General features: G+C 33.8%; 1 protein-coding gene across 4 annotated transcripts in view; it reads left to right on the plus strand.

Annotated features, from left to right (window-relative positions):
* RALGAPA1 (Ral GTPase activating protein catalytic subunit alpha 1) overlaps window positions 1-15,468 on the plus strand; it is a 217,797-nt gene that overhangs the window by 187,429 nt on the left and 14,900 nt on the right. For all 4 annotated transcript variants that reach the window (XM_065871901.1, XM_065871902.1, XM_065871903.1 and 1 more), the window contains 2 exons: window positions 3,016-3,174; window positions 4,154-4,281. In XM_065871901.1, the coding sequence (XP_065727973.1) occupies window positions 3,016-3,174; window positions 4,154-4,281 (287 nt within the window). The remainder of the gene's footprint in view (window positions 1-3,015; window positions 3,175-4,153; window positions 4,282-15,468) is intronic.

Genomic DNA, 15,468 nt, shown 5'->3' on the forward strand with positions numbered 1-15,468 from the left:
TGTTGAATTTCATTTAACTATTTTATCTTCATAAATTGATAATGATAATCTGCAGCTTATGTTATATACCTCGAATTCCAAAATGACTTCAACAGCAGTCACAGTGAATTTGGAAGAGTACTTTGGTTGCCAGTCATTTTAACAGACCTATCCCATGTACAGAATTCTTATAGTCTATTTCAGAAGTGATTCGCATTTGGGTACAAAAACATGCAGGTAGGAACTCCTTTGAGAGTTTTCAGAGTATGGAAAAACCCTGCTGAGTATACATAAGACACAACCCTTTAAATCTGTAAAATATAAGGAATAGATAAAATAATTTAAAACATCAAATACTATATAAAGTATTTATGTCAAATAAATGTCAAACACACTTCTGAAGTTTCTGTTAACTGTTAACCACTCAAAATTCATATTTTCAGTAGTCTTCAAAAATTCTAAGATACATGGCAATGATTAGCAATTTCTCAATTTGTTTAATTATTTTATAGCAGGGTTTAAAGACATAAAGATATAAAAACATGCCTCAACATAACAGCATAAAATAATTGCTTTTTTAAGCATTTGGATAAAAATGATAAGGGATGTTCTTGAAGCTTTTTCCTTAAAATGATTGAACATGTTTTAAATGACTTTGCTTATATGCATAGTTCTATGCCACAAATATCTGCATTACAACATCCTGGAAAAAATATATTATTCTTTTCTGTTAAACTTCCATAAGAGACTTTTAATACTCTGTGGTAGATATTTGAAGACAAGCTTTCATTATAAAATAAAACTACAGTTGCCCTTTTCTCTCATTTCTTTAGATAAGTGGGCACTAGAAATTATAGATAGGTTTGGCAAGAGTTCAAGGGTTAATGTAGCAGATAAATAAAAGGAATTTTCTGTAAATTGAGACCTGCATTATTTCAGTTGTCTTGTCTTTCCTAACCTAACTCATTTAATTTTAAAAAGTAAATACTTAAATTCTTCCTGACAGTGTGCTCAGCTTTTACTATCGTTTATTACTTCAATTATACTTGATATCACTTAGAACAATCTGCCATTTGGAAATCTCAGTATAGCCTGGAGCTTAGTATTAGATCTGGCTGCTGTTGTAACATGTACAGCATATGACATTAATGTATCAAAATTAGATTGGATCATCCCTCCTGGTTAAATTTATTTCACATTTCTTTTGTATTCAGTTAACATAAACCTATTAGGGAAGCTGACACATGGGGATGGCTGTATAGGAAGGATATTTTTAAAGTATTTTGATTAAAAAATGAAATTATAGAGCCATGGCTTTTCTGAGTTGTGTAATCTTTTTTGGTTTTTAAAAATGTCACAAAGTCCAAGTCTTGCATTTATGTCATTCAGGGTGTGTGTGTGTGTTGTAAGTAATGATAATTAAAACTTAAAATAAACATTGTTTTGATGTTTGAGGTCTATCATCATGTATTTAGAGCAATAAGCACATTTATGGTTTCCAAAGAGAATTATTTAATCCACTTAGACCTAAAAAAAGTCCTCCTTAAAAGAAAATAAAAATCTTTATATTTCTAAAATAATAGATGCTGGTCTATAGACTTAGCTGGGCACTGTCTCTAGAGTAATAGCTGCCACTATCTTATAATCTGTCAAAGAAGAGAGGGCATTTCTTACTTAGGAATATAAATTTTAAAGTTCAGGGATTTACCTCGTGTTTTCAAATACTTAATGACATTCATAGTACCTAGGATTTTCTAGATAGATTGGTGTTGGGGACTTTTAAGAACCATTAGAACACTGGTTCTTGGCTTTTTTTGTAATACATAGTCCTATATGATAGACTTTCTTCTCAGAAAAATACACAAATAAAATTTGCAAAAATTCATAGATCCCTTGAACCCAGATTAAGAACTCCAGGGTTACAGGGTGACAGAAGAAAACCTTTCATTAATTGGAAGGTTAATTCCTTTGTTTGTTTAAATGACACATTTAATTGTTTTCCTGCCTTGTGGTCATTAAGTCAAAATAAGTCCAATATTTCAAAAACAGAAATTGCCTATATGTTAGCCCCTACTAAGAATATTGATGACACTTATCCTAATTTTCTCTTCCACACTTTTCTGCCTACAATATGTCACGTTATCTGAAAGTAATAGAAAAGCCTGTGTGAGATATGCACCAAAAATGGGCTCAAATGTTTGCAGTGCCAGAATCAATAAATGTACTAAAATAACCAAATTGTGTTGATATATTAAAATACATGTTTAAACAATAATCTACATGAAGAAAACTCAATACTGATGGACATTAAGTTAATTTTTCTAATAACTTAATAGAAATCCAACTTTTGTATACTTTGCTTTTTATAATTTTAATCATCATAATGTTAGTTCTCTAAATGCCAAAAACACCTTCGTAAGCACTATAAGTATTTAAATAAAATCTTTAGAGAGTCTAACAAATCTCACAAAGTCTACTTGAAAGAATTTCGTAGGCAAAGTTTCATAGTCAAAGAAAAGCTGGAAATAAATTTGTTAAAGCAAATATAACCAACTTTCTCTTACTCAGTAGATATTTATGATTTACTTCTTTTCCTTCTCTTTCTGTTGCCTCCTTTAGACCCTTTCACTGCTCATTAACAGTTCCAGAGAGTGGTCAGAAAAAAAGAATAGTCTTAAATCCGTCACTTTTTAAAACACTCTTTTAAACAATTTTTAAAAGGTTTGGTAGTGGAAAATTGGTTCAGTTGCTGGTTAAGAAGAGCATCTGGTCTGTATGTGAATCTTTTTTATCTAATTTCTCTGTTTGCCATTGACTGTATAGACAGTTGAAAATTATCTGGTCGTCTGCAGTGTCTCCTAATGTCTTTTGAGTGCTTGTGTTTTGCATGTTATGAAAAATTATCAAATGAAGTTTTAAAAATATTTTTAAAATTTCTTTACCCTTTAATCTTTTTATAGTATGTTGTCAGTAGCTGTATGACTGTATTCACAGGGCTTTTCTCGAGCACTATGAACTATTTTCTTGGTTTTCCAGTTGAGACATTTAGGAAATGATGAAGTACACATCGTTTGGTCAGAGCATACTAGAGACTACAGGAGAGGAATTATTCCTACCGAATTTGGTGATGTCCTTATTGTAATATACCCAATGAAAAATCACATGTTCAGTATCCAGATAATGAAAAAACCAGAGGTAAGAACTCCTTATCTTACATTTTACTAATATATTTTGAGTTCTATATGGCTTTGTGAGTTTCTTTCCCTCTTTCAGAAGAATTAGACTAGGCATCAAAACGTGGAAATGGAGGGGGAGATGAGACACAGACTCTGGTATAGCTATGTGAATTGTCTAAGTCTACTTCAGAAGGCGCTAAAATAGGAAAAATAGAAAGAAACTGTATTTGCATGGAAGAAGGCTAGGTAGTACCAGAGTGGAAGTTCCCATTTACTGTTGTTTTTGTACACCCCACAAGCTAAGAATGTTTGTTACATTTTTAATGGGTTTTTCTCTTTTAAAAAATCAAAGAATATACAGCAGAGACAATATGTGGCCACAAAGCCTAAAATATTTACTGTATTATCCACAGCTCGTGTCTTTGCCTTCAGCTGCCATTTGTACCAGCCATATTCAAACAGAATACTTTTGAAACTGTCAGTCATCTGATAAAAATGACAGATTTTTTTCTAATAAACCATATAATAAAATAAAAAATAGTGTTTTAGATTCTGTAGTAAAATAATAATAGAAGTGTTTTAGGTTTGGTAGTAAAGCTGGCATCACATGAAAATAATAAAAAACTTGCTGCCTGTAAGAATGTGTGTCCTTCCTGTGTTTACTCAATGGGAGAAAAGTAAATTATTTCCAAGTGTTGGATTTTTGTATACAATTGCGGCTACAAAAATTTGAAAATTTGCAGGTAGTATAAATTATTTAGTCAGTTATATGAAGCATATAATTCTTTTGAATGGAAACCCTGTAGACCACTGGCATTTTTTGTTTGTTTATTGTCCTAGTATGAATGACCCATCATGGAAAAGAACTGAATTTGAATAGCATTTCTACTGAAGGAAGAACTAAACAGGAAGCAGAAAGACTTTTGTATGCAAACTGTTTCTTATCTACAACCTTTCTCCAGTTTGAGTATAAAATTATGTTCTCATTTCTCAATCAGGTTCCCTTCTTTGGTCCACTTTTTGATGGTGCTATTGTGAATGGAAAGGTCCTACCCATTATGGTTCGAGCAACCGCTATAAATGCAAGCCGTGCTCTGAAATCGCTGATTCCATTATATCAAAACTTGTATCCTTTTTAGCAGTATGGTTTCTACTCTATGTCTACTTTCCAAGGTAACTACTTCTTATGTGTTGTTAAGACCTTTGAGTTTTTGTTTATTGATATATAGAGGATGGAGTTCCTCCCCAGTGTTTAAGCAGTTATGATATTTGAATGATGTATTTTCCTTTATACGCTTTTAATCAGTACTTGTCTTTTGGTTAATTAATTAGAGCCCCATTATGTACTAGGCGTTCTGCTAATCTGGATGTGCAGAGATAACCGTAACAGTCATTTCAAAGTACTCAATCTAGTTGAGGAAATATATTGTTTTCAGTATCTGTGCTGTAATAGAGTTATGCACAGGATGTTCTGGAATTATTATAACAATACTTCAGATACCTCTCAGTCAGCTGTAAGGAGTGGTGGTATCAGGAAACACTTCTGAGAAATGTAAGGATTGAACCAATCTTGAAGGATGAATGAATTAATCAGGTAGATGAGATTAAGAGCATTCCAAGCAGAGGAACGACATAAACAGAGACATGGAAGTATGAGAGGACATGGCTTCTGGAGCCAGATTACCTGGACTCAAATGCTGGTCACCACTTCATTAGCTATACATCCTTGGGCAAGTTATTTAACCTCTCTGAGCCTCAATTTCCTTATCCATAAAATGAGAATGATAATAATATCTAGCCTGTAGTGTTATGAGAACTGAATGAGTCAATATGTGTAAACTTAGAACACTGCCTGGGGCGAAATATGCACAGTTTTAAAATTTAAATTGTTGGGCTTCCCTGGTGGCGCAGTGGTTGAGAGTCCGCCTGCTGATGCAGGGGACATGGGTTCGTGCCCCGGGTCTGGGAAGATCCCACATGCCGCGGCAGCGGCTGGGCCCGTGAGCCATGGCCACTGAGCCTGCGCGTCCGGAGCCTGTGCTCCACAACGGGAGAGGCCACAGCAGTGAGAGGCCCGCGTATCGCAAAAAAAAAAAAAAAAAAAAAAAAAATTTAAATTGTTTTCTGATATTCCTTTCTAAAATGGATTTGTGTTTCCATATACTGTCTACATTATTCAAAACACTTCAATTATTTTTCTTTTACATAATAAACCGTAGATGTTAAGCTTTACAGGGAAGGCTTTTAAAAATATCCTGTGTCCTATCCCACATGAAATGCATTTATCATAAGTCTACCACATACGTTTTCTTCTTTTAATGAAAATTGACTTAAGCAATCTGATTTCTATGTAATTTCTCACGTATTCTGATACTGTGGAATGGAATTATAGGTGGATCATGGCATGTTACATTGCTTAAGCTTAATGTCATTTATATAGCATTTCTTATTTGTAGCGGTTACATCTTCACTTTGAGTTGAAAACTCAGATTTGACGTGGTCATTGTCATGAAATGTAAGGATTCAGTTTATTATATCCTGAATATCTCTAGAAAGGTAGCTAATCTTATAAGGAATATACAGATTATTATCTGTAAACTAATTTTGTCTGCATTGTCAACTCTACTGAGATTGACTTCTTTCTGACCTATGCCTCTTTACAGTTCCCCTGATCTTGATGTTTATCCTGAGGTTAGTGTTCTCCATCATTTCATTTAAGACACAGTTGAAAGAATGCCTTAAATCTTTTGGGAAAGTGATGAGAGCGAGATTAGATTGTAATACAAAACTCTTATTTGCCTCTTGTGTCAATAGGAACTCAATTTATTGAACTCACACAAACTATTTCAGGCCTGATATACAAACAACATGTAAAATGCACACCTTACCAAGTAGTTCAAGTATACCAGTTAAAAGTGAGGATATAGCTTAATTTCTTTTACCTGCACCTAAATTCATACTCTTAAGGACTAGTTCAGATTTGCACGTTACACTAGAGGTATAATAGCTGGATTTGCAGTTAGAAACATTGATTTTTTTTTAACATCTTTATTGGAGTATAATTGCTTTACAATGGTGTGTTAGTTTCTGCTTTATAACAAAGTGAATCAGTTATACATATACATATGTTCCCATATCTCTTCCCTCTTGCGTCTCCCTCCCTCCCACCCTCCCTATCCCACCCCTCTAGGTGGTCACAAAGCATCGAGCTGATCTCCCTGTACTATGCGGCTGCTTCCCACTAGCTATCTATTTTACGTTTGGTAGTGTATATAAGTCCATGGCACCCGAGGTCCACCTTGTGATCCTAGTCAAGTCCCAGAATCTCTAAACCTAACTTTCTTCATCTGTAAAAAAGATGCTAATACCCATCTCGGAATTGTTGTGAAGAATAAATGAGATAATGAATTTGGATGCACCTAGTAAATGAAATAAGGTATGTTATTTTGTGCAGTGATTAATTCTGTTATGTGTAAAGATTACAGTCAATATGAAACAGCTCTACCAAACAGCAAGGAATTGCCTAATTGGGTTTTTATGTTTGGTTGGTTGGTTGGTTGGTTAATTGATTGGATTGGATTTTTAGGCCTGTTTCATGAAGCTCTTAATAGTTAATCTTGCTGAGATGTTAATAAATAGCACATTGGAGAAAATTCTAAGATGAAGAGAGATAATTTCAGATGAAAACAGTAAACATGAACACTTTATTTACACAGCAGATGTGAGCAACTTCTATCAGGAAAACCACTTCTGGAACTATCAGAGTAAAAATATTAAATCAGACAGATCAAACAAATTTTTCTTGACTTAGAAGCTTGAATTTAGAAGCTATATAGAAGTTATTTTCCCATGCTATTTAAATATATAATAGAGACACTCAGCCTTTGCTAATCTGAAGAACATGTAGTCATCTTTCACAAAGATTCACAAAGGTGTATATTAATTCTAAACGTTGGAGGAAATCACTTCATATAGGTACTGATAGATTACTTGATTTTTATATTTTTTAAAGATAGATTTTATTCATTTTTTAAAATTTTTTATTTATTTTTGGTCTTCATTGCTGCACATTGTCGCGGTGAGCAGGGGCTACTCTTCCTTGCAGTGCGCAGGCTTCTCATTGTGGTGGCCTCTCCTGTTGCAGAGCATGGGCTCTAGGCACAAGGGCTTCAGTGGTTGTGGCTCGTGGGCTCTAGAGCACAGGCTTAGTAGTTGGGGCGCACGGGCTTAGTTGCTCCGCAGCATGTGGGATCCCCGACCAGGGACTGAACCCGTGTGCCCTGCATTGGCAGGTGGATTCTTAACCACTGTGCCACCAGGGAAGCCCAATTACTTGATTTTTAAATGAAAGTTTATACAATAAATTACAGCTAGATGTTTTTGAGATATTGAAATATAAATGTCTTTTCATTTTAAATAACAATACATATTTCAGAAATATAATAAAATTTTAAATGTATATTTTTGACAAATTTCCTTAAGCTCCCATTAAGGAAAAAAATCATGCGCTCTAAAACAGATCAATAAAACAAAAGAAATTACAACAAAAACTGAGATAGAAGTAGGCTTTGAAAACCATCAGTTACTATTTTAATCCTCATAAGAGAAATGAAGGAGTAAAAGAATATGTAATAAACTCAATTATATTTGGATAATTGTACTGCTGTGTCAGTTATTTTATGCCCAGTAAAAGTACCCACTAAGATTCCACAGCATAAATTGTGCTATTTATGATCATTAAGTACAGCTTAAATTTTATCCTAGGAACATCTTCTGTATCTGTGAATCTAATGTTGTTCACTAAATGAGGACAATATTGATTGTCATATGCTGCCCAAATCGATCATGCTGGCAGCCAGAATTACAGTAATCTGTCAGTATTGATGACTGTCTTTCAAGCTTTGAAACCTCTCCTTTACTTCACTTGTTATTTCTTGCATTACTTGTACTTGAAAAGCATTTTCTTGCAACCTCTGACTTTGTCAGCTAGGTTTTTGGGGGGTTTTTTTTTGTTGTTGTTTCTTTTTTTGTCTCGAGCTCAATTTATTGGTTTGATCATGCAGTTAGAACTGAAATGCATCACTGGGGAGAAGGAGTAGGCACATCCTCAGTAACCATTGGACCTGAGGGGTATTTCAGGTTGATCTTAGTCATCATTTATTAATTACCTGTTGAAAGAGAGTGTATGTGTGTGTTGGTGGGGTCTGGGTTTTTTTGTTGTTGTTTGTTTCTGGCTTTTTTGTATTAGGAATAATAATTCCAAAGCATTAATTTCATGATCTTAGCTATCATGACTTTTCCTTAAATAAAAATTTTAGATTAATTATTTGTTTTGATCCTAGGGACATTTTGACTATGTATAAATGTTAAATATGTTGCTATCAAATATGTACTGTTTCTCTTCTGGCTTTGGAAGTTCTGAAAGTTCTGAATCTGATAGTGCCGTGGAATGGGTTCCTCATTTTACAGTTAAAAAACCCTTTTTTTAAAACCTTTACATTAAGGCTTCTCTTTTTAATATGAGATTTATTATACATAGAAATTTTCAGAAGTTACAGTATATAGTCGTGTTGTATTCAGGTTCTCAGAGAAACAATCAGTAGGATGTGTGTATATACATAAGTACATAAAGAGAGAGACTGATTTTAAGGAATTGGCTGACATGGTTGTGGGTACTGGCAAGTCTGAAATCTGTGGGAGTTGGGGTAGAGTTGATGCAGTCTGAGTCAGAAGGCATCATGGAGATAGAATTCCTGCCTTCCTTGGGGACCTCAGTCTTTTCTCCTAAGGTCTTCAACTGACTGGATGAGACCCACCCACGTTATGGAGAGTAATCTGATATACTTTTCTCCTGATTTAAATGGTATTCACATCTGAAAAATACCTTCACAGCAACATCTAGGCTGGTGTTTGACCAAAAACTGGGTACCATGGCCTAGCCAAGTTGACATAAAATTAACCACATCCCATGTCCTAATTTTCTTAAGTTTTTCTTCTTAACCTAACTGCAAAATATAATTTGAAAAAAGAGTATAAATCCTAAATATACTGTATGGTGAATAATTACAGTTTAACCACCACCAGGTCAAAAGATGCAACTGTACTGTTTTTCTTCTATCAAAAATATTTATTGATCACTTAAATGGTAATGGTAAAGATTTTGAGAGAAATGCAAAGACAAATCAGATGGTAATCTCTTCAATAATCTTATAATTTAATAGAGGAGATAATTATATGTTCACTAAAAATTATAACACAAGGTAAAATGTGTCACAGTACGGTTGTAGATAAGATGCTGTGGGAGTTCCAAGGAAAAAGTCATTACTTTGGAGTAAGAAAATCAGGGAAGAATGTATAGAAAATCCGGGCCTCAAAGGGTGAGATTTGAGTAGATGGAATGCAGCATGTCTGTTATAAGTCTTGTAATTTATATTTTGAGGCTTTATGTGTGTGTGTGTGTGTGTGTGTATATATATATATATATATATATATATATATATATATATATATGTAATACATATATAATATTGTGAAATATACATTTTGGGGGATGTTATAAAATAAAATAGTATCTTTAAAAAACACTTTCCTCCTAGATTTAATATTCTTTCCTCCCAAACCAATATTATTTGATTTCTTCTAATCTGTTTAGATTTGACTTTTTCGTAAATGCCAGAATTGGGTTTCTGTTTAACTTTATCAGACAAATTACCAGAAGTCAATGATCATTCTTCAATTAGTCACAGTTTGTTATCCCTGCAGTTCTACTACTCAAATGTAAAGAACCTGTTGCAAAAGTATGAGAGCCAAAACGAAATGAAATGTAATTGATTGGCTCCACTAATGCAGTTTGCCATTCATTACGATAGAACATTATAAAACCTCTTAGGGAGGCCCATCAATATTGCTGCCATTTCATGTTAGAAGAAAGTGAGTTTATTGAGAAACTGTATAACTTTATGTATCTACCGTCTTTTATAGATCATTTCCTCAGAAGATAATATTGGTAAGTATAGACTGTCCTTAATTATAGTCCTTAATTATAAATTAATTATATTTAAAAATGTGGAGGCTGACTGTTGGGTAATCAGCCTGGGCTTCAGAGTCCAGAACCACTTATTAAGTGTGTCACTGTCTTTATGTCTAATTTTATTTAATCTGTAAAAGGAGTACCAAACTCAGGAGTGTTGTAAGGATTAAATGAGATTATCCACATGAAGCACTAAGCAGCCTGTCTGTCATGTAGCAAGAGCTCAGAAAATGTGTTTTTTTACATACTGTTATACTTTTACATGTTGTTGACAAATGAAGTTTTTTTATCCTATTCTGATAGTACATTGGCTTCACAGCGTTAATAGCAAAGGAAAAGAAAACAGTACCACCATTTTACCTGTTTTCTCAAATCCAGTGTGACAGTATGGTCCATATATGCCAATCTATGGACAGTTGGGTTATATCATAGTGTACCAGAAAGAAAATAGGAGAACTCTATCAGGTGATTGTCAGACTGTTCCCTAAAAACAACAAAACTTGGAAGTTTCTCTACTTCCATCTTTATTAACTTCTGACCTTTGCTAGAAAAGGATTTTTTTTTTTTTCTATCAAACGCTGTGTTGTTGATATTAGTGATGAAGGTGCACTGGTATGCTCACATTATTATTAACTACACCTACTGCATCATGTGGAAGTTCTATTCTAGTCTTTATTTAAATAGAAAAACAGCAGTAGATTCAGATGCTATTTGGGGATTTCAGAGAGCAAAGAAGGAAGGATGTAAAGCTGAAATTACTCTAACCTCGTTTAACGTAGGAATTGCAGTGCTTTTAATCCATTGTTTTCCTTTTACTAAATATATGGGATTTTGCTATTGAATTTTTAATAACTCAATAATGGAATTGAAATTAAACTGTGGATCACAAATCTCCCCATTTTCTTCTAACTGCTTTTCCTCTCAAACGCTAGAATATAGCCTATTTAAATTTTAACTTTTGCTTGCCAAACCACTGTTACCGTCCATCTGTTCATGCCAATTGCAAAGAAGGTTCGGTTTTTAGTGAAGCTTTGCATTTCACATAAGGTATGCGAAATGAAATTTCACAAGGGACATGATGGATCCTGATTCTTAGTGATAAACCTTTGGGGCCATCAGGGTTGGCATATGGTCCAGTATGATATGAAGGCTTGGGTTCCCTGGCTTCACTTCTTTGGCGTGAAGCTGATAAAACCTGGCTCTTGAGTATTATTTCACTGGACACCAATCATGGGCAGCAGGAACTGCCCATTTAACTCTCTGTGGGAAGGAAGCCCAGAGAGCATTCACAATGGTACCATTGTCGAGTTGCAAACTGCTCTGAACAGCTTGACGGCACTAGGGAGGAGGGGAAGGGGTTGCTTTACTAATTGCTGTTCAGAAAAGAGAAGAAGCAAAAATAGCTGTTGTAGAATTGATGTTTCTACATTTACTTACTCTTTTGATAAGCGTGTTGACTTTTATTTAGCACATACCTACTATCAAAAAGAAAGCAAATAAATATATTTAAGCAACCACCTGTAGTAATTCCTTGTTAACACGCCATTATCTATTTTCAGCCCACCAGATTATAGCAGAGCAAAAGTCGGTTTGCTTCATTATATTTTTACCTTTAAATGAAATGAAAGTAATGTTTTGTTATCTTGATAGAAATTTAAAATAAGGGAAAGTGGATTAAAACCAGCACATTTAATATATCAGATAAGGTTAGAGACAGATTTGGCTTACGCTGTGCTTTTTAGAATTCCCAAATATCGTCTGAATACATATAAGCAATATTAATATAAAAATGTAACTTAATTTTATGCATAACAATCGTAAGTGCTAAAATAATCCACTAAGCAAATCTTAAGGTTACATACTGGATTTATCATTTAAACGAGTAGGTAATGCCTATTTCAGTCACTCATAATTGTCTTTCCTTGAATTCTATTTTGGATAGCTTTTTTAAATGTGAGTGTTGTTTCTTTGTTATGTGAGGCATTGTATGCTGTGATATTTGTATAAACACTACTCTGGGCCTTTCCATTTTCTTCTGGTCAGTCTAATCAAGCAGTTGGAGGTTCTGATGCAAAGAAACAATGATCTACAACTTTAAAAAAATTAAAGCTTTTTCAGCCCCCAGGATCCTGACCCCACAGTATATTTCCATAGATGATTCCTTTTTTCAGCAGAACTTAAGTTGACTAAATTATACTGCAGTATTGTAAGTTATGCAACATGTCCTTTCAAAGGATCAGGGAGAAATATTTTAAGAAAAAACTTTCAATCTATAGATTTTTAAAAATGGGGTGTTCTTGCTAAACTGAGGGAAAATCAAATGCATGTTTTATAAAATTAGTAACAGTCTGTAAGATTTACTAGTATTGCATCTCTTCATGTCCCCTTAAATTATTTTAGTAAATGGGCACCAGTGCAATATTTCAAAAACAGTAATTCATTGAATGCCCATTCTTCCTTTTACTGCAGAATAGATTGTAGTTAAGTCAAGATTAATGGGTAGATTTTAATGTTAAAGTCCAGTCGCTGAGCCTATTATTCCCTGGGGGCATATAGTGCATTAGTTTAAGCCAATATACTGTTTATCATAGATGCTATGACACTGTCTTAAATGACAGTTTGCTGTACTTTGTAACTACTTACCATGATAATAAATCACTTTTTTTGTACTCCTGATAATTATAGCATTTAAACAGAATCTTAATTAAGTTAGTGCACATTTAGGTAGAGATAACACTTAAGTAATTGTACACTGTAAAATTTCACTTAGTTATTTTTTTCCTTTTTGCAGTCTTCTCATAGAACCCAAGTTTAGTATTTAGTCCAAACGCAGACATTCATTTCCTCAACTTAATGTACTGAAATTTTTGTTCCTAAGAGGAACAACACAGTGATTGTTCCTAGTCTCCCCCCAATATTTTTTAAACTCTTACTGTAATACTAGTAATTTTGAAGCAGGTCTCTGTTGACTATGAAAGTCTCATTATTACTTAATGGTAGTATTTTCAAGCAGATCTTACCAAGAAGGAGAGTACAAAATTTTAATTTCATTAAATTTGAAATCCAGGTAACTTAGTTTTTCTTTTAGATGTTTTGTTTCATACCACTTTCATGAAAGTGTAATAGATGCACATATTTGATAATCATGTTAGTCCTTTTTAGAAACTGCCAGTGATTATTAGATTATTAAATCAGGAAGGATTTTCAGAACCTTTAGGTAGGTTTAAATTTTTAATCCTATTTATTTAAGGTTAATCTTTTTAAATGTATTTACATGAAGTTTGTTAGAATTGGGCTTATCAACGTTTTACTTAATGTTTTCATTTAGTAATTGACTGATTTATGAGCAATTATATATGGTCCAAATTTTATACAGCTCCAGCTTTCAATAATAGGACTATCCTCACAGTGCCTTAGCACCTGTTATGGATTTTGAGTCATCTGGCAGCCCATGGGACTTAGATAAAGAAGTACCAGGTGTCCTGCCTGTCTCCTAATTGAGACGCAGTGAAAACAATATAGACTTGGCAGCATGCTTAAAAGGATGGATTAAAGCCCAGCTTTGTCTACTCTGACAAATCACAGCTTTTCCTTCATGGTGTAGATAGTATCAACTACTAAAGAATTTCATTAATATAAAGCATCATAAAAATCATACACAATAATTGGTCATAACCTGTTGCAGATTTTCAGAATTTCTAATAACAGTACAAATAATTCCAAGATTCATGCTATTTATTTAGGGGAATTTTATTTTTACTGCATATGAACTAGACTGCATGTTTCTTAAAGAAATTAGCTACTGTAGGAAAGAAATGGAGTATTAATTAATTTACTAGATCTTCTTTATAAAGTAAGCAATATAGTTTACTTTTATTTTATAAATGAGCAGTGCCTGTTAGTCCTTGGGATACTTAATTGCCCTGTATATTTCAGGGAAGTATGCCACTTTACTCCTGATAATAATAATTATTAGATCCTGCAGATGTAATTGCAGAATATATATCTACCCATATGCTATATCTCAATAAAATTCTTATTTTTCATTAAGTTTTCAAGACCCTGTGTAATCATACGGACTCAGAATGTTTGAAGATACTTCAAGGCCTTTTAGAACTAAAAAGTCAACTGTGGTTTATTTTCTCAGTTTTATTTTAGATCATGCCATGGATTTTTATTACTATCCTACATATGATATTCTAGTATATAAACAAAGATTTTTGAAAAATTGCCAGTCTTAGAACTTAAGCTAGTAGTCATTGTGTTGGCCATCCTTGAGCTGACTAAAATGCCTTTTATACTTTTTTTTTTCCCATCTAAAATCCAGATCATTGAGATTGTCTGTAGAAAGAGCACTGGACTATTAAATGACCAAGGTTCTAGTCCGAACTCTACCGGTCAGCAGCTTTGTTTTTCTGAGCGAATCTTTATATTCTCCTTCGAGGCAAGGCTTATTGCTGAATAAACATTTTGCTGATTTTGCTAAGTTTCCTGACATTAACGTTTGTAGATCATTGTTGTATCCTTCCTCTAGTTCTAACTAAAATTATCACAACCAATAGGGCAAAATGTTTATTTAAATGCTAAATTGTAATGAGTTGTAATTACTTTCAACATTTATAGAATTTCTTCTGTAGGCAATTGTTATAATTTTTTAAGAAATTAATATCAATTTTCTTTTAATGTTACACCTTACATATGTATACATTGTGCTTTACTCACTTTTTCTTCTTCCGGAGAAGGTCAGCAAGATTAAGGGTAGGGGTGGAACCAGACTCTCTGAGTTCAATCCTAGGAGAGTCCCAACTGTATTTGCCCCAAAGGGCCTTGTCTCTGGGGAGCCAAAGTGAGATTAGAGGAAGGGGGCTGTCTGCATAACAGGCTCCTAATCAACTACCAAACCAACTTCTTTCATTCTATAATTTATAAACAGTCATTGAGTGCTGCTAGGCCCTGTGCTAGGTGCTAGAGATATAAAGATAAAAAGGCATGGCCTCCACCCTCAGACATTAGTCTCCCACTAGTTTATTAGGAGAACAAGCGTGAGGAATGAGGCACACTTGATGCTTAACAACTGGCTCTGGAGAGCAGGAGGAGGCCTCGATTTGTGGCAGTTTTTGAGTTCTATGATGTGAAAACTCCCACCATAGCCAATTTCAAACTACCAACCATCTTACAGACTTTGTAAATATTGTAAGTAGTACTTGCAAGAAATTTTTAATAGGTAAAACTCTTTCTCTTCCTGCAATTACTGTTCTTGGAATTTTGTATACAGAGAAGGGA

This window comes from Phocoena phocoena, chromosome 2 (genome assembly GCF_963924675.1).
Source record: "Phocoena phocoena chromosome 2, mPhoPho1.1, whole genome shotgun sequence".
Lineage (NCBI taxonomy): Eukaryota > Metazoa > Chordata > Mammalia > Artiodactyla > Phocoenidae > Phocoena > Phocoena phocoena.